At 48.1% G+C, this 19114-nt stretch overlaps 1 protein-coding gene across 1 annotated transcript in view; it reads right to left on the bottom strand.

Moving 5' to 3' along the window:
• The window catches only part of Uck2 (uridine-cytidine kinase 2), a 63211-nt gene that overhangs the window by 11414 nt on the left and 32683 nt on the right, over positions 1-19114 (bottom strand). Inside the window, exons 2-4 of the mRNA XM_036202860.1 lie at positions 4443-4602; positions 3578-3674; positions 1282-1424 (exon numbers count right to left, since the gene is read on the bottom strand). Coding sequence (XP_036058753.1) covers positions 1282-1424; positions 3578-3674; positions 4443-4602 — 400 coding nt within the window. The remainder of the gene's footprint in view (positions 1-1281; positions 1425-3577; positions 3675-4442; positions 4603-19114) is intronic.

The following is a 19114-nucleotide window of genomic DNA, read 5'->3' as shown; positions in this document are numbered from 1 at the left end:
GGGACAATGACCCACCAAGCAAGGGAAGAGCTAGGCTTGTAGGTGAGATGGTAAGCCAGACACTGGGGCAGATGCATGGCAGTCAGGGGGTTCCATAAAGAAACACAAACCTGGGGTATGCCTAGAGCCACTGATGTCACAAAGCTAGATGGGGGACCTGACTACTGAAACTAACATCATGTCTTTCCTGCCCGTTCTTCACACAGTGATACCTTGGCTGCTCCCCACCTAGAGCGAAGTGTGGCTCCAAATCAGCATGCAAACCCAGACTAGTTTCTCTCAGTTCTACTGGTTCCATTAACAGCGCTTGCCAAATATTATGTTATCAATCTGTTTGCTAGAATGTCCAGTAAGTCACAGATTTACCTACCCGGACCTGTTTGAAACAAGGTCTAAACTGGCCTTGCTACACAGCTAAGGATGACCTTGAATTTCTGATTCTCCTACCTCAACTTCCCCAGGTATATTACAGGTATAGGATACCTATTTGTGTGATGCTGGATATTGAACGCAGGGCTTCATAGATGCTGGGTAAGCACTCTGCCCACCGAGCTGAGCTCTTTCCCTAGCCCAAGCTACTTTCTAATGTCTTGTTCACCACCTCCCGTATATTCCATCCACATGGGGCTCTCGGAGGAGGCCACTGTGTCTGTATAGATAATGAGCATCTTCTCTAGGTGCCTGCTCCACGGTCCCCCCCTCACTCCTGTGACCTAACCCTTCTCCTCCTGAAAGGCTCCCAGTGGAAGCACATGGCTCAGGACCCTGCAGAGCTCAGCTCCTCACCCAGTTCTGGGGCCTCAGAGAATGCACAGGTTGGATGGACATAAGCACACTCAGGAAGGCCTGCCGGGGGAATGTTCCAGGGCTGGGTAGAGAGAAGGAGAGCATGCAGAAGCAGATGGTTGAACAGGACACCAGGGACTGCAGGCACAGGGCTCCCTGTCCCCAGAAGCCCTACAGTTACTTCCAAGACCAAGGTATCTTTTCTTGATAGCCTCATGAAAATAAAAAAGACCTGGGCATTTCACCTCAGTGACCTCACAAGCCTTTCTTTATCTAAACAGTAAAGTGACTAATCCCTTCCTAAATGTCACTAAACATTGGGTGACAGGATGTCCTGGGGTTGGGCTACAGATGGGCAGGGTCATAGAGCCACACAGCGGCATAAGGAGAGGTCCAGGCTTCAGACTCAGGAGGGCACATGCCTCTCATGGGTTTCCACCTGTCTGCTCCCAAGGTAGCCACCAAACAGGGCACCTAAAGCCTTACAGAACGCACCTCTGCGAGAGAGACGAGTGTCCGCATCTGTGTCCACAAAAAGCTTCATCTGGAACAGGTCTCGGACCTCCTGGGAGTAGAAGGCCAGGATCCCTTCAAAGAGCACCACATCCGCGGGGTAGATAGTGACCGTCTCCTCTTTCCTGCAAAACACAGATGGACTGAATGGCCAGGGAGCTGGGAGACAGCGGTTCTGGGTTCTCTCCCTCCAAAGACCTACACAGTCTTTAATAAGCCTTCCTCCCTCCTTCGCACTATTCCATAGATCCTCTTCTTCCTCTAGCCATATTCTAAGTCCTTCCATGAACCTGGAAGGAAAGCTGAGCGTGCACTGGAGTGTCTCATCGGCTGGACACCACCACTTCCCTCTAGGGCAGAAAACGTTCCTTCCTGTGCAGGTCCAGGTCACACTGCTGACAAAGACTCAGATGATGAGGAAAACGCACAATGTACACAGAAGACAGTAACAGAGGGACAGAGATGCCATGCAAACACTCGGAAGCAGGTATGGTGCCTTTTTGCACGTTCCCATGAGCCCCAGCCCCTGCTCTGGTTATCGGGTTGGAGATTTATTCTCTCTTACTGTCTGGCTGCCCGCTTCCAAGTCTTCACTCTCCCAGCCCCCAACAGGAAGCATAACTCCAATTCCTACATCTGGCGTGATGCTTGGTGCTAATTTTCTGAGCCCCCATACAGCAGGCTCTGCCCCTCACAGGAGGGCTAGTGAGGGAACAAGACAGTCCCACCCTGACCCTCTCTCTTCCTCTGCTACCCCAACCTTTGCTGCACCCTCGAGTTCTGGTTGTGAGAAAGGCTGAGACATGGAGAACGGGAGAATGGAGAGGCAAGGACTAGCTTTAAAATGACAGGAACATCTGGTAAGAGAGAAACATTATGAGATCTAATTTCCTATTTGAAAAGAATTCAACTCAAGGGAGAATGGCAGAGAGTGATCAGAAGAATGAAAAGCCAGCAGCTGCCCACGGATAAGGACATTTACTGAACCACTACCAGGCCAGGTACAAGGAGGCACACCTGGGAACAGGCCATCTAAAAAGGCAGCTTAGGGCTTCGGAGTCAAGAAGTGGCATGTTAACCCGCTCTGAAGACTCATGTCTGGCCAACAAGAGTGACCGTTCCCAAACTAATCCTCAGACAAGGGTAAAGAAGGTGAGCTCAGAATCCACCCATGCTCTAAGATCCCAAGGGAGGGCCTTCGGTAGAGAAGGTGAGTCAGTCTTGATTGAGATGCTGTCTGGAGAATGGGGACTAACTTTGGGGTGTGGACTTGATGGCCTCAAACCCTCTCCTCTCCACACTGTCCAAGAGCAAACACAGCATGAGAGCAGAGATGTTGCTTTGTCCTTTCCCTGTCCAGCCGTGGTTCCCCCACATTGACATCTTCTTTAGAGAGCAAAGATTCTGGGATGTACATGCACCCCATCTGCCCCAGCTGGTTTTGTGTGACAACTTGACACAAGCTAGAGTCATCAGAGAGGAAGGAGCCTCAGCTGAGCAAATGCCTCCATGAGATCCAGCTGTAAGGCGTTTTCTCAATTAGTGATCAATGGGGAGAGAGATCCTAGCCCATGGTGCATGGTGCCACCCCTGGCCTGGTGGTCCTGGGTTCTATAGAAAGCAGGCTGAGCAAGCCAGAACAAAAGCCAGTAAGCAGCACCCCTCCAGGGCCTCTGCGTCAGCTCCTGCCTCCAGGATCCTGCCCTGTTTGAGTTCCTGTCCTCGCTTCCTGCAGTAAGGAACAGCAATGCGGAAGTGCAAGTCAAATATACTTTCTTCCTCAACTTACTTTTTGGTCACGGTCTTTCGTCGCAGCAATAGAAACCCTAACTGAGACACCATCCATCCCGTACAGCCCAAAGTACAAGCCCACCCTTCAGAGAGAAAAAGGAAATGATCCAGCCATTCCTGGAAACATTCTCATGAAAGATGGGGGAGGTACCAGGCAGTAGTGGTGTACCCTTTAATCCCAGCACTCAGGAGTCAGAGGCAGGTGGATCTGAGTTAAAGGCCAGCCTGGTCTGCAGAGTGAGTTCCAGGACAGCCAGGGCTGCGCAGAGAAGCTCGGTCTCAAAGAAAAAAAAGAAAAAGAAAAAGAAGAAGTAAAGAAAAGAAAAGAAAAGAAAAGAAAAGAAAAGAAAAGAAAAGAAAAGAAAAAGAAAAAAAGAAAATGGAGAGAGAGAGACAGAGAGAGAGAGATGGGAGGCAGGAAGCTGAGTGCACTCCTGGGATGCTCTAGGCTACAACAACTAACCTCTGGCCCAGCCCAGCTACTTACCGCGAGTGGGAGACAAAGTCATACACAGGTATCTGGACTGTTTTTCCTTCGGTGATTTCTTTCAGTGTTTTGAAGATAAGTTCGTTGTCAAAGGCATCTGAAGGAAATCGCATCATTAAAACAGCTCTTGGTTTTAAACTAATGTGTCATAAAATCACAGCAAACTTCACAGGCAGAACAGGCTGTCCCTCCAAAGCCAATGTCCACCCATGGTGGACCACAAACACTCCCTGGATCTTAGAACAGGGCGTGTGGGTGAGTTCTGGCAAACTGTTGTTTGTTTTCTGCTGACTTCCTATACCTGGTGTTGACAGGCCCCCTCCCACCTCTCCTCAAAGGTCAGCTGGTGCCCTGGGATTGATTGGCACATGCTAAGCATAGGTTTCATGCCAAGAAGAGCTGACTCCCACCAATATGAGAAACCTAAACCACCTGAAGGAGTAACATATTGATCTGAGATACCAGCAAAACTCACTTAGGGGGCCACTTTAAAACACCCCCACTTTCCTTCTTGATGGTCACAAATCAGACCACGTGGGCCGAATGCACACCCATGGGACGGTGTGGAGGCGGGGGTGGTACAGGCTGCTACACATCAGAAGGCAAAAAAGACCAGCTGTGTTTGTTTCTCAGGCTCTCTGCCCACGCTTGCATGTTTTACCTTCATTCAATACGAATTCAATCAGCTCTCTGCAAAGTGTTCAAAACCCATTCTTTCCTGTAAGCCCATGATGACCATGTGAGGTGGTCCTTAGGCCGCTACGATGGATACAGGAACAGACTGGGAGAAGCTAAGCCCTTCCTTGTGAACACAACCACAACCCGCTCCTCCTTCAACACACAGACCTCTCAACCCTCAACTCACCCGGGTGATCAAAGTTGAACTGGCCCTTTAGGGCTTTGGCCTTTTGCTCGGAAGTGAGGACTCGGTAGAAGCTATCCTGGCTCAGGATGACCACCTGCTTCTGGCGGTAATCCACCTCGTTCTGCCCCAGGAGCTGCACGATCTTGGCACAAACGGAAGACTGGAAGGAGAAAAGACAGTGGAGAATGAGAGAGGGTGTGTGGGAGTGTGCTGGGACAAAGGAAGTGCAGATGTCTAGCTCCCCAAAAGGAGCTAAGGGAGGCAGCCGGCAGCTCAGGTCCCCTCGGCCAATTAAAAGGGAGGGCCAGCCCCTAAAAGGAGGCCCAAGCATCCCAAAGTCCTCAGCAGACTTCGACTCAGGGTACTCAGTGCTAGAAGGTGTGGAGGCAATGGTCCTCTCCTCTCTGATAGCCAGTGAATGAAAAGGAGTACCAAATATTAATCCACCTTCTTGTCCCTTGTGTAGAAACACACGAGACACCAGAAAGTGGAGTTAATGCTCTGTTGACGGGCCAAAGAATTTTAAAAAATGACTACATAAGCACCGGGCCCTCAGCCCCTGCACATCTCCATCAGTGCGAGGAAGAGCCAGAGCAAAAGCTGGATGATTCAGTGGTTAAAGTGCTTGCTGCTCTTCCAGGGGACCTGAGTTTGATCCCTAGCACCCAGGTGCGGTGGCTCACAGTCACCTGTAACTCCAACTCCTGGGAAGTCAACAGCCTCTTCTGGTTTTCACACAAATGCAGATACACACGTGTACATATAAATAAAAAGATAATCTTAATACATAAGTCGCTCCAAAAAGATAAGATGGCTCAGTGGGTAAAGGTGCTGGTCACCAAGCCTGACAATCTGTGGTAGAAGAAAAGACTGGACTTCCATAAATTGTCCTCTTGATATCCACATACATATACACACATGCACTAAAGAAAGATGTTAATAAACAAAACAAAAAGCTCCCAGAAGTGCTGAGCAGTGGTGGTGCATGCCTTTAATCCTAGCACTTCCTGAATTTGAGACCAGTCTGGCTTACAAAGTTCCAGGACAGCAAGAAGAAGAAGAAAGAAAAAAGAGGAGGAGGAGGAGGAAGAGGAGGAGGAGGAGGAGGAGGAAGAAAGCTCCAAAAGCAATCCCTCAACATTCCTTGTGGGGCCAATTAACCAATTACAACAGACGAAGAAATAGCATGTGTAGAGAGTTACTGGGCTCAGTTTTGTTCTTGAGCCTATTTTATAAACTTTGCCATCTAATTTTAACAATGAAACACACATACCAAAACATAAAGTTACAATTCTTACAAAGTCGCTTGATTCCTATGATCACCAGGACAGCGGCCACTCCTGTTGCCCTAATTGGTACATAGACTGCTATCCGCATCCGCATCCCTGCGTGGCATGTGCATCACACAGCCCAGCAGGAAGAATCCTTCAAAGAGGAACAATAGTTTGATGCAGTTATTATTCAAGATCTCCACCCTTATCGCGGGGTCACCAGCACAATTATCCTCGTCCCACTTCCCACACACTCAAGTGGGACAAGAGGGGACTAAAGAGGTGTGTGGCTCAGCATCTTAAGCCAGGCAGTGGTCTCAGGCCAGCCTGCTCTACAGAGTGAGTTCCAGGGCAGCCAGGGCTATAGAGAATCCCTGTTAGGAGAAGGGGGAGTACCTGCTGCTCTTGCAGAGACCTGGGTTCAATCCCCAGCACCCACATGGTGGCTCAAACAATCATCTGTAACTCTAGTCCCAGGCTGACACTTTCTGACCTCCCTGGGCATCAGACACACACGTAGCTAAAACATTCATACACTAGAGTAAAATAAATAAACCTTAAAAATCATCTGAAATTTTTATTTTTAAGAAGTAGGACAGGTCTACTGCAACTGTGAGTTACTGTCTAAATACAACCAAATCCATGGCCTGTTCAGTCTCGGGGCTGACCTTAAGCTTATTATGCTCAAACACACAATCCCCTTCATCGAACTCCAGGACTAAAGTGGGTTTGGTATCAGCTCCAATATTCCCCACAAATTTCTTCCAATCCCAGGAGACATTGGCAGGGATGGAAGACACAGAGGACTGAACAGACACACAACAGTGTCCAGCCCCTCTGCATCCCGAACTCTGTTAGAAATGTCATAGAATTTCACATAACTAAGTGATATTTGTCTGTGAAAAGGAAAAGTACATATTCAGAAGTTCTAGAAATGTTATGTTCAGAAGAATCCAGTTGTTGGGAGGCGGTAATGATAGGCTGAGTGTACCAGATATGTTCAACAAAGGACCCCTTTCTCAGAGACATTCTCACTGCCCTTGTGGGAAGCCCCAAAGTGTCAGCCAGTCACCAGGACCCTCCAGCTGGCAGTTCCTAAAAGGGCAGCTGCCAAGCCTGCTGCACAGTTTCTGGCCCAAAGAAAGGCTTTTTCTCTAAACCCATGCTCACACAGGAGATGGTTCACAGAGCCCAGACACCATCTGGCTATTCTATTTCTAGCAGTGTGTCTTCTGGGAGCTAATCCTTAAGATGCTCCTGGCCAGTTCCAATACTGCTGAGGAAGCAGAGCGCTGAGGACTCTTCTGCCTCTTTGCCATTCGCTCTCCAACCCCCAGGATATACAGGCTCTGGTCAAAGCCAGGGCTGGAGAGCTCTGGTGGCCCCACCCTTGGGGATGGGGAGAGAAGGCTGGGGGTATCCATTGAGGGATGGAGTGGCAGTTCTCACCAGCAGCCTCACAGAGACATCCTGGCTAAGGGCCACCATGCTACAAACGCATCAAGTTGCCCGTCATGTTCTGGGGAGGCTGCTTCAGAATCAGAGGGAGGGAACCCTTGCAAGCAGTCTGCCAGGCTTAAAGGAGCCAATAAGCAGGCAGGCAGACTCATCACTTCCTTCCCCTCAGTTAACACTGGCTCTGAACTCAACTGACCTCACCAGCTGGTGGTGGGCACAGGCCAGGCACCAACAGCCAACAGTGGCCCCTTTGCTCGGGTACTGTAAGTCATACCAACTACTCTTCAGCCTTCCCCTGTCACTATCATTACTAAGTTCTATGGTGTCCATCTCCAGAAGAAAACACTGTGGGCCCCCAGACATTACGTCACTCTTCTGGGGCCAAGGGTGATCCCCACACAACCCAGAGACTCTAATTTACAGGCGTGAAGAACATCAAAACACCCATAATTTGCCCTGGCCACAACTGAGAACAGAGTTCAAATCTGGAGCAAACCAACCTTGTGGGCACAGTAGAGAGGTGTTGCTCAAATGCTTCCCTGGAGTAGCTGAGAGCCAAATGGTCTTGGAGTGGGTGGTCCCAAATCAAGCATTGCTGAGCAGGCAAATAAGCACACCAACTGTGCACCCAACGTGCACGCATACAATCTCAATGAGAACCTCACTAAGCCACTACTAAATATAAGGGTCTCCAATACCCCAGAGGCCACAGATCCTTCCAACAACCCACAAATCCCTGGTGTGTGACTTGGCTTTTAAATCCCCAGGAACTGGCAGGGCTTTGGACAACAGCAGCCTTCCTTCTCTTAAAGCTGGCATCTTTAAAGAATACACCACTCCTTTTTAGTGTGAGCCTTGGTTTAGACTTCTCCTCCTACACTCTAACCTAACAGATAGATACAAAACACTCAAGTCCTTGAGAGGGCCGGCTGTGTGTTCTGAATCTCAAGGCCTGAGCATTACCTGGGCACTGACAGTCCCTGCCCTTCCTTGCAGTCTGTCATTATGCTAAATTCTGGTCACTTAAATATGCAGAAGTCTTAATCCAAAGGTTCCTGGAATCTGCTTAAATAATTAAGGACCCTCCTCTTTCTGTTCCTCCTTCCTGTTAAAGAGGGAAGCCTTGACAGCTGGAGCTTAAGCAGCCACCCTGCAGCGACTAAAGATGGACAGGGGCTAAATAAAACAAGTCTGAGAGCAAAATAATCACAGAGCAGATACAGGAGTAACAGTAGCAGATACAGTGCGTGCCATGCTCAGAGTATGTCCTGCACAGTCATGCTGAAACACACTTGTGAACAGGACAATATCACAGGTGAGGGCTTTGGGAAATAGTCTCCTTTCATTTTCCAGTGCTGTGATAAAAGACTCTCAGGTAGGTAGGTGGATGATAGGGATAATATCACATCATTAACACTCCCACAGAACATACTGAGCACCAGGAACCATGCTGAGGATTTCACATACAGTCACTCCTTGATACCCCAACGGGATCAGTTCCAGCAACTCCCCTAGAAGCCCAAGCCCTGCAGATGCTCAAATCTCCTATGTAAGATGACATAGTATCTGCAGATAGCCTCCTGTGGACTCTCTAGATCACTTATAATACTTACTGCAATGTTACACAAGCAGCTGTCAGGCTGGGGTCTGAATGTGATTTACAACTCTCTCCTCTCCCTCTCTGTTCCCCGTCCAAGTTTGGGTGAAATAGATGCAGAATGTACTGGCTAGTTTTATATCAGCTTGACACAAGCTAAAGTCATCTGAGAAGCAAGAACTTCATTCAATTAAGAAAATGTCTCCATAAAAATCAGACTGTAGACAAGCCTGTATGTCATTTTCCTAATTAGCAATTGATGGGGAGGGCCCTGTCCATTGTGGGTGGTGATACCCCTGGACTGTGGTCCCAGTTCCATAAGAAAGCAGGCTGAGCAAGCCATGAGGAGCAAGCCAGTAAGCAGCACTCCCTCAATGGCCTCTGCATCGGCTCCTGCCTCCAGGTCCCTGCCCTGCCTGAGTTCCTGTCTTGACTTCCTTAGATGATGATAATAAGAAGTTGCTTTTGGTCACAAAAGCATGGCATTTCATCACAGTAATAGAAAGCCAAAGACAGAGAACCTGCGGCTAGAGCCACCTGACCCCTCCAACCAACCTATGATGTGTTGTTGATTATCCTCTCTTACCTAAGAGGAAAGGAAGTCACGGAGAGGACCTTGCATGGAAGAGCAGCTGGGCCTGTCTGCAAGCTCAGACAAGCTGCAGTGAGGATGGGTGCTCATAATCACTGTGCACACCGCCAGGCCTGCCGCACTTCAGAGCAGATGGAAAGACCTCTCTTCGCAGGAGCCCCAGGAGTCTTCAAAGGGTGTAAGGCCAAACATCGAAGGAAAGCATCGCCGCAAGGCTCTGTAACCCTCCCTGCAGGTCCCCAGGTGCTTGCTGGGCCTCTCTGGAAGTTAATTCTTCTGATAAATACTTCACTATGAAGGGAAAGGTAAGCCACTGCTGTCTACAATTAGTTCTTTTGGTTAAAGGGGTGTCCGAGTACGTGTTCAGGGAGGCACAAATTGCCACACTAGAAAGCAGGGGAGCCCCTGTTGTGTTCTAGAGGGAAATGGGCGGTGTGGCAAAACTCATCACACACAGACTGCTACACTGGTGCTGGCGTCAAGCTGCAAACTGATGGACCCCATTGGGGGAGGGGGGGCAGTCTGAGAATGGCAGCGTTCCCACTCCCTTACCAAGCAACAAGCTAACCGCCATTTGTAAGTGTGTAAGAGGAGAGGGAACTACGGGCCGGTGCAGATACTATGACTGTTGCAGAGAGAGAGAGAGAGAGAGAGAGAGAGAGAGAGAGAGAGAGAGAGAGAGAGATGGCAACCACAGAACGGAGACATGAAAGGCAACAGAATGGAGACATGAAAGGCAACTGGTTAGCGGCAAAAGGCTGCGGGGCTCGACATCATCGATGTAAGCAGAGAGGCAAGAATGGGAAGACACTGCTCACATCAAACCCTGGGGTCATCCAGTCTGGTTGCCAGCTGTGCCAAGGCAGAATCCCAGGCAGCACTTTCTTTTAATTTCCTAATCTTTTCTCCATTCCGTGTCTTTTATTCCTCAGTGGTTCCTTCAGCCTCTTTGCCTCCCAAAATACCAAACAGGTCACAGGACGACCGCAAGAGGGCGCCAATCCAGCAGCTCCTGACCCTGAAAACAGGCCAGACCCACAGAGTACAGAAGGCAGAGGAGACCTGAGAGGGTGGTAAAGCATTTCCTGGGAACACTCAAGATTGCCAGACAGACCTGCAGCTGTGTGCCCCATGGAACCCATCAGGGCAGAGACCCAGGCTCTGCTGCCAGCCTGCAGGCTCACCGCTGCAAGGCCTAGGCTTTGGGCTGCACTAAGGAGCAGGAACCCACAGCAAATCTGAAGGGCGGAGACAAAGGTCTTCTGTGCAGTTCTTGTCTTCTTTAAACACATGGGCTATCTATCTCCCACCAGGTGTTCTGTTGAGTGAGATCTTGTTTGTCCCAACCACAGGAAATAGCTAGTGTGCATGCACATGCACACATGCGTGCATGCGTGCACGCACGCGCACGCGCACACACACACACACACACACACACACACAACTCAACTCCTCACACACACAGCAAAATTGCTCACACACACCTAGCAGTCCATGCCTTAGTAAAATCAATGAGGAGTTTCTGCCCCCCACCAATGCTTTTGATGAAATAATTCCACATATATAACTAGAGATGCAAAATTAACAGTGTTTCTAATCCATTCTGGAAAACCTACTTCCCTCAAGATCTACTCCCTGTGTCTGGTTGGCAATGGTTCCTGCAGCATTTCCTCAGCAAAACTCCGATTGAGAAGCTTAAAAGGAAACTCTCCCTGTTCGAGGTGTCCCGCCACAGGTAATGGGCTCCAAAACGCCAGCTCATGCACGAGGGACAGATCCTGATCCTACCGCCAGGGGCCCCTTAAGCAGGTCAAGCTACACAACTGTCTCGCTTTTGCAGAGGGCCTAGTCCAGTCCCATGCAGGCTCCACAGCTATTGGTCTAAAGTTCATGAGTTTCCACTAGCATGTCTCTGTAGGTTTACAGGAAGGAGGAGGGGCTTGGGATTGCCTCAACCGAATGTACCAGGCTTTGCTGAGTCCGCATGGGAGTCCTTACATTTTCAGAGGAGGGAACAGATGGGTGGGTTGAGGGGGAAGACTGTTGGGGGGCGCAGAAGGAGGGAAGAGGGGAAATCTGTGGCTGGTATGTAAAAATGAATAGAAAATTCCTTAATTTAAAAAAAAAAAAAGAGCCGGGAGGTGGTGGTGCATGCTGCAGTTGGGAGGCAGAGGCAGGCGGATCTCTGTGAGCTCAGGGCCAGCCTGGTCTACAGAGTGAGCTCCAGGAAAAGTGCCAAAGAAACCCTGTCTCGGAAAAGAGAGAGAGAGAGAGAGAGAGAGAGAGAGAGAGAGAGAGAAGAAGAAGAAGAAGAAGAAGAAGAAGAAGAAGAAGAAGAAGAAGAAGAAGAAGAAGAAGGAAGAAGGAAGAAGAAGAAAAGGAAGGAAGGAAGGAAGGAAGGAAGGAAGGAAAAGGAAGGAAGGAAGAAGAGAAGAGAAGAGAAAAGCTCTCCCTTCTGCAATATTTAAGCAAAAACCTTCTTGGCAGACACTATGTGCAGCTCAGTAACACCTAAACACCAGCTATCTTCTTTCCTGTAAGAAATTACCCTTTACCAAGGGTACCGAGAAAACCTAGCCAGCCCCTCCTCCAAACACAGCTGAAACCTTGCTTTCATTACACCACAAACAAGATCAAGTCCAGAAGAGCTAAACTATTCACTACTTGGAAAACATAGGAGGCAAAAACATTGTAACACAGGATTTGGAATAGTTTGGAATATGATACCTGAAGCACAGAGAACCAAAACCAGGAAGGCTGGATGGACTCCATGAAAACTGGAAAATGTCTGTGCATCAAAGAGTACTGTAAGGAATCCTGTGGGGTGGGAGAAAGTGTGTGCATTCACATGTTGGTTGGGGAATGATGTCCTAAATACATAAAGAATTTCTACTATAACAACCAAAACCCTGACTATAAACTAGGCATAGTCACGACCCAAAGATATACAAATGGACAAAAAAAACACAAAGATGCTCAATACTGATGCCCACTGTGAATACAAATCACAACCACAAGGAAATATTTCACACACAGTAGAATGGCAATGACTTTCAAGGGAAAAAAGTGTTAGAAAGACATGGAGAAACTGGAAGTTTGTGTATGCCTAAAAGTATTATTCATAAAATCACCACATGATGTAGTAATTCCACATGTGGATATGTGCCTCAAAAAAGCTAAAGGCAGAGGTTGAAATGCATATGCATACACTCAGTTTCACAGCAGTACTGCTCACAATAGTCAAGATGTAAATGTAAAAACCAAGCCCATCTGATGGATAAATGGGTAAACAAGATGGGGCTATACATACAATGGAATTCAGCATTCCAATAACTTGTGCTATGCAAAATAAAGCAATCAAAAAAGAGACAGATACTAATGGTCCTCACATTTCCATCTCTTCTCTTTATTTGAGATAAAAGGTTTCTTTGTGTAGTCCTGGCTGTCCTGGAACTCACTTGGTAGTCCAGGCTGGCCTCGAACTCACAGAGATCAGCCTGACTCTGCCTCCCGAGTGCTGGGATTAAAGGTGTGCGCCCCCACAGCCAGCCAACACTTCCGTCCTTTTCACCATCATCACCCAAGGTTCCTGGAAGCCTCCCAAGGTAGAAGAGGCCCAGGAACTGGGGAGAGAAACACCAGGACTGACAAAAATCAATGGCTGAAGGCAAGAGGAAGACAGCCCTGGAAACCAGCCAGGCAGCTGCAGCAGGTAGAAACTGTGCAACCTTTATAGTGCACGAGGACCATATTCTAGGAAATTCCCTGTGGTACCTAATCATGAAGAAACCAGAAGTGGAATTTCGTGGTTACACTAAGACTCATCCTTCAGAGATCAAATTTAATTTGCTCATTCAACACAAAGTATTCTTCAACTGGTGAGCTGTTTCAGAAAGGCCTGGTAGAGGTCATGAATGTCTGCCAGCCATATGCTTGGCAAGTTTGAGGATGGCACAAAGGGCTAGAAAGATCAAAAAAAAAAAAAAGGCATGCAGAAATGAGCCCACATTCTCGTCCCTTATGCGGGATATAAGCAGGACCACCCTCATGATGGTGTAGAACCCAGAATCTGAGTTAGTGATTACAACATGTTTTGTCCTATAGGAGAAGATCTGGATCCATTACAGCTGTGGACCGACCACAACCGCTGGAATCCTGCAACAGTATATGCCCAACAAATCTCCTCTTTTTGAGATTTGACTGAAGTAGCCAAATTCATAGAAACACAGTAGAATGATGATTGTCAAGACCTGGAGAGAGGGGAAACTGGGAGGTAGTAGCTGGTGCAGAGCTTAAGTTGGAGAAGACACAAGTTCTAGAGATAGATGGCTGTGCCGGCTGCAAACTTAACACCACAGAATGCTCCACACATCTTAAAATGTACTTTACCACACTTTTATTTACACACACACACACACACACACACACACACACACACACACAATTTCTTCTCCCTCTGCCTCTTACTCATCTAAATAAATCACTGACAGGAACCCTATCTGGTTAGCCTTTGTATACCTGTAACACTGCCAGGGAGAGTCAAGGCCCTGAAACTACAGTTGGCTGGGGCAGATCTCATCCTGTAACCTTTTCCTGATCTTAGAACTGATTTATTCATTAGCAAACGTTTCATTTTTAAAAACGAACGAATGCGTGTATGACCAATCCCCATCTTGAAGCGGGACTCCTAAGGTGCTGGCTTCTCGGTACAAGCTAAAAGCCCAGCATAGGAATCTCAACGTACCAGTGAGTCCCCCTTTCCAGGAAGACATGAAAGACCGCTCGCTCCTCAGAGTACCTTTGCTCCCTCTGCCTTCTTCCCTCCCCTCCCCACTTCCTTCAGGCTAACAGTTCATCTCAGCTCCCTGCTAGACACATATAAAAGGCCTGTCCACACAGCACAGTTTGGAAAGGAGGAATGGACTCTGTGAGAAACTGGTTTAATAAGGCAACTCTATCCTTTTACATGGGGGGGGGGGGGGGGGTAGATGAGATTGCATAACAATGAAACCAGATGTGTGCCCATCCTCCTGGGGAAGAGCGGGAACAGAGGATGATGCTGGGGATGACTGTTCTCCCAGTTTCTTGCCCTGTGCTCACCAGCACAGCACCCCCAGCAACAGGGCACCTGGGAAACTGTCAGGTGCTGTCAGCAGCTAGCACCAAAAGGTCCACCCAGCAGCTAGGCCAGAGTAGAAACTCTTCATGTTTTTAGCTAATAATTTGCATTTCTACATGTTTATTCTAAGGAAATAGAAACAAAAGAAAATGTGCAGGGCTGGAGAGATGGCTTAGTGGTTAAAATCATTTGCTGTTCTTACAGAGGATTGGGTTTGGTTCCCAGCACCCATGTGGTATCTCACAACCATCTTTACATCCAGTTCCTGGGAATCTTGACACCCTCTTTGGGCCTTCACAGGCACGAGGCACACACATGGTACACATATATACACACACAGACAAATACTCAGATATATTTTTATATTATATATATATATATATATATATATATATAAAATTATATAAAATTTGTTTATGAAGATGCCCACCAATGCATGACATCAGAGGCCATTAAATCTCGGTGCCTGGCAAACCCAACATACAGAGCTTCCAAAAGCATTTGCAAAGAATAGCTGCAGCATGGGAAACGTTCAGAACACATTATAAAACTATGCAGTTGGACGGTTGGGGATTTATTTAGCTCAGTGGTAAAGTGCATGCCTAGCAAGCGCAAGGCCCTGAGTTAGATCCTCAGCTCAAAACAACAACAACAACAACAAAAAAAAAAAATACCTATGCAGTTGGCCCTCTTTATTAAGAGTGTTATATCAACATATTCAACCAAAAATGGGTTTTTTTCTAATTGGATCTAGTTGGGCATGGTGACACACAACTGTCCCTGTACTTGGGAAGCTGAGGGAGGAAGATCCCAAGTTCAATTTCAGCCTGAGCTAGAAAGAGACCCTGTGTGAATAATTCCACAGACAGGATCCACACTAACCATGCACAGACTTATTCTCATCCTTACTTTCTGAACAATTAAGTATGACTACTATTAACACTGTTAAATATGTTAAGTATATAAGTAATCTAGAAGGGATTTAAACTACATACCCTGTACATACCCTGAAGTATTTGGGCAACCTCAGAATTCTACATCTAAGGGAAGAGCTCCTGAAATCAGTCACCTATGGATCATGAAGGATGACCACATATGAAAAACCTCAATTTTTTTCTAAAAGTAAAAATAAGTTTAAAAAGAAAAAAAAGAAGAAAGAAGTTCCACAGACATGTGTATATATTATCTGCACACATGAACTCATGGGGGGGGGGGGCCTGGAGGAGATCCTCATTGGTGAAGGGCTTGCCATGCAAGCATAGCAACCTAAAGTTGATTTCCAGAACTCATGTTTAAAAAAAAAAAAAAATGAGCATGGCGGCATGCACCTGCAACCTCAGAGCTGGGTACAGCATCTGGTTCCAATGACAGCTTACACTTCCCCCACAGAAGCCCTTGGATTGAAAAGAATATTCCTTTCTTTATGCAATACCCTACAGTCCCCCAACTTACACACATTGCTCCCAGGAAGTACATTCACTGTATGTAACAGCAAACACATTTTTCCCCTAACAGTGGGATAAGGAACCTGCCTGGCCTAGTTTTTCTGGTCGATGTTGTGGGTAGAACCCAGGGCACTGCACACCCTAGCCAAGCACTCCACAGTGGTCACAGCCCGGCCCTAGCATCTCTTCAAGTACCAATGTAACCCACACAGCTGATGGAACACTGAGGCCAGCCTACCGCAGCAAGAGAACACACTAATGAACCTACCTAACTCATGCTGCTTGCAGATTCAACAACTTGTGTCCCTCAGCCTTTTGGTTTTTTTCTGTATAAACTCACAGACAAGGAGCTAGCACAGCTTGTTTCCCAACACACAACAAACACAGCTTGTCACCCCCTACAGCCTCCTCCACTCCCAATCCCTCCCCCCTGCTCTGTTCTATGTGCTCTGAGAGATATTCCTCAAGAATTGAAATAATAATGATCTCGTTTCCCAGCCCTAAGAAGGCCAGAGCTCTACAAGGACATCATCATAATAGCTATTCAGCAACTTCTCTTGCACCAGCAGCCCCACGTTTCCTGTGCTCCCCTCCAGGATGGGGGCAGCTTGAGAGCCAGGCAGTAAAAACGACCTCTATCAAACCAAAGGCCTGATCGACTTTTCTGTACAAGAAAATTGTATCCTTTGTTCTCTGTTTCCAGACACGAATCCAGTAGGGTTCTTTTCCAGATTTTAAAGGCTGCACAAAAGAAGTCACGCAATGCTCATCAGTGTCTCTCTGTCCATGACAAGGAAGAGTGAGGGTCTAACTGTCCTCCTATCAAGGCTCAGCAAGAACTGGTCGCTCAAGAGTCGGAGTCCCTGCCATCTGATGGGCTCAGGAACATCCATGAATCTGTGCAGTTAAGGAAGTCACGGGCACTGGCCTTGGGTAGCCACTACATTCTGTTCTCTAACTGTCCTTAAGAAAACAAGGCGCTGGGAAGACTTCCCAGCATTCCTTTGAAAGACCAAGTCTTCCTGAGTGTTGGCCCTCAAGGAGGACTACCTGGGGCCTGCGGTGAAGTTGTACTTGGACAAGTATGAAGACCTGAGTTGAATCTCCAGATCCCTCCTAAAAGGCCAAGCATGATGGCTTGTAATCCCAGTGCTGGGGAGGCAGAAACAAGGAAAAATCCCTGGGGTTCAGAGGCCCACTAGCATGGCCTGATCAGCAAGCCCCAGGCCAACTAAAGATCTCGTCTCAAAAATCAAGGCGGACAGTGCCTTGGGCCACCCAAGTTTGCCCTTTGGCTTTACATGGTCACATGTGCGTGCCCACACACATACATTATCTGAAAGCCCTACTGACCTCCAGGTTCCAGGCCGGTGTTTTCCAGCAAGAGGCCCCCAGTGGTCCCTGCCCCTGACTGTGATCACTAACACTCACCCCAATGGGTGTTCTCTGCATCCGGCAGTGTCCTGCCCCAGCCGCCTAGGAAAGGGCAAGGCTGCTTTGTCATGCTGCATGAAGACATCCTGTGGGCCAGAAGCAGGATTAGCACCCAGCGTTTTATCACCTGAGACTAAATAATCAAAAGGAAGAGAAAGCAGAGACGGAGGGACTGTGCAGCTGGGTACAGTGGCAGTCCCGGGAAATCTCAGCACTTGGGAGGCCTGGTTGGACTACTAAGACAGGCTAGGCTAACATGGCTAAGACCCCATCTCAGAAGAACAGCCAAGTGAGGAAAGACATGTGAACAGAGACTGATGCAAGCTAAACCAGGTGACCAGCGTTTGCGGGCAAGCATTTGGCAAGGGTCTCCACGTGTGGGACGTGCTTTTCAATAAGCTGTTTATTCAAGTGGGAATCGTTATAAAGAACGAAGAGGCCTCCCTCCACCAGAGCCCCTTTGATCTCAAGGGGTGTCCAATAATCATCTGGCTGGAGAGATGGGAAGAGAAGCTATGACTTTGCTGGAAGCAGGCCAGGACAGGGAGAAAACAGCAACGAGCAAACCAGACCTGACTTACAGGCGTGTCTTCTGAGTTTGGACACGGTGGCTCACCTCCGCCCCATCAACTCTTCATCTGTGAGATGACCAGGTCGGGGACATCTATCATGCACAGGCATTTATTTGCACAGGCATTTATAAACCAGAGCCAACTCTTTTACTTGTCTGACAAGTTACTGCTAAGAGTCTGCTGTTTACCCCTCACCCCCCCCCCCCCCCCCCCCCCCCCAAATTCACCTGTTGAGACCTAACCCTCAAGGCAATGGTAATAAAATGAAGGGCTTTGGGAAGTAATTAGGCCACCAGGGCTCCATTCTCATGGATTCCTTTGGTGCCCTTAGACAAGAGGGTTAGGGGAGCCCTCGGGCCTGTCCACAGCCTGAGAGTTCACAAAAGCACTGTCTATGATGCACAGTCAGCACTAACCAGACACTGAATCTGCCAGTCCCACAACCGTGAGCAATCTGTGTCTGTGTATAAATGACCCAATCTCAGGTATTCTGCTACTAATAACCCAAGCAGAGAAGAGACAGTGGCCCTTTATTTTCTTTTTCTTCAACAGAAACAGTTTTAAGTCCCTGCTTACCCCTGATAAAATATTAAGCATTTTAAACAAAGTCTGAAACGCCCTAGGCTCTCTTTATCAGCTGTCACGGGTCTAACAGTATTAACAGAAACCAGGGGGTGAAGAAACGGTGAGCTGGTCTCCGCGAGCGTTAAGAACTTAATGAATACATCCTGCCATCTATCAGGAGTGCAGGAGGAGGAGTCAGTACAGTATTAGCCCCCCTTCCTCCACCAGTAAGTAGTGGAAACCAAGCAAGGGCTCCAAGAGAGAAAGGAGGCATTCCAGGAGTGGTATGTGACATTAAGATAAGGCAGCGGTGGGGGAATATGTAGAAAAGAATAGCAACCATGAAAGTGACTGGTCCAGCCTGAAACAGGGACACAGGCTGAGTACCTCCTGTTTGCCCTGCAGCATCAGGGTCTGACAACACTCCTGGACAGAAAGCAAGCCTCCCACAGAGGAAGGAGATGGGGGGCTAGAAAAAAATGGGTTCCGGGGTTGGGGATTTAGCTCAGTGGTAGAGCACTTGCCTAGCAAGCGCAAGGCCCTGGGTTCGGTCCTCAGCTGGGGGGGGGGGGGGGGGGGGGAAATGGGTTTCTTCTCCAGACAGCCAGAAAATCTGGGAT

The sequence above is a fragment of the Onychomys torridus genome, chromosome 11, assembly GCF_903995425.1.
Source record: "Onychomys torridus chromosome 11, mOncTor1.1, whole genome shotgun sequence".
Classification (NCBI taxonomy): domain Eukaryota; kingdom Metazoa; phylum Chordata; class Mammalia; order Rodentia; family Cricetidae; genus Onychomys; species Onychomys torridus.
The sequence above is the reverse complement of the archived record's forward strand: the minus strand, read 5'-3'. Positions and strand labels throughout refer to the sequence as shown.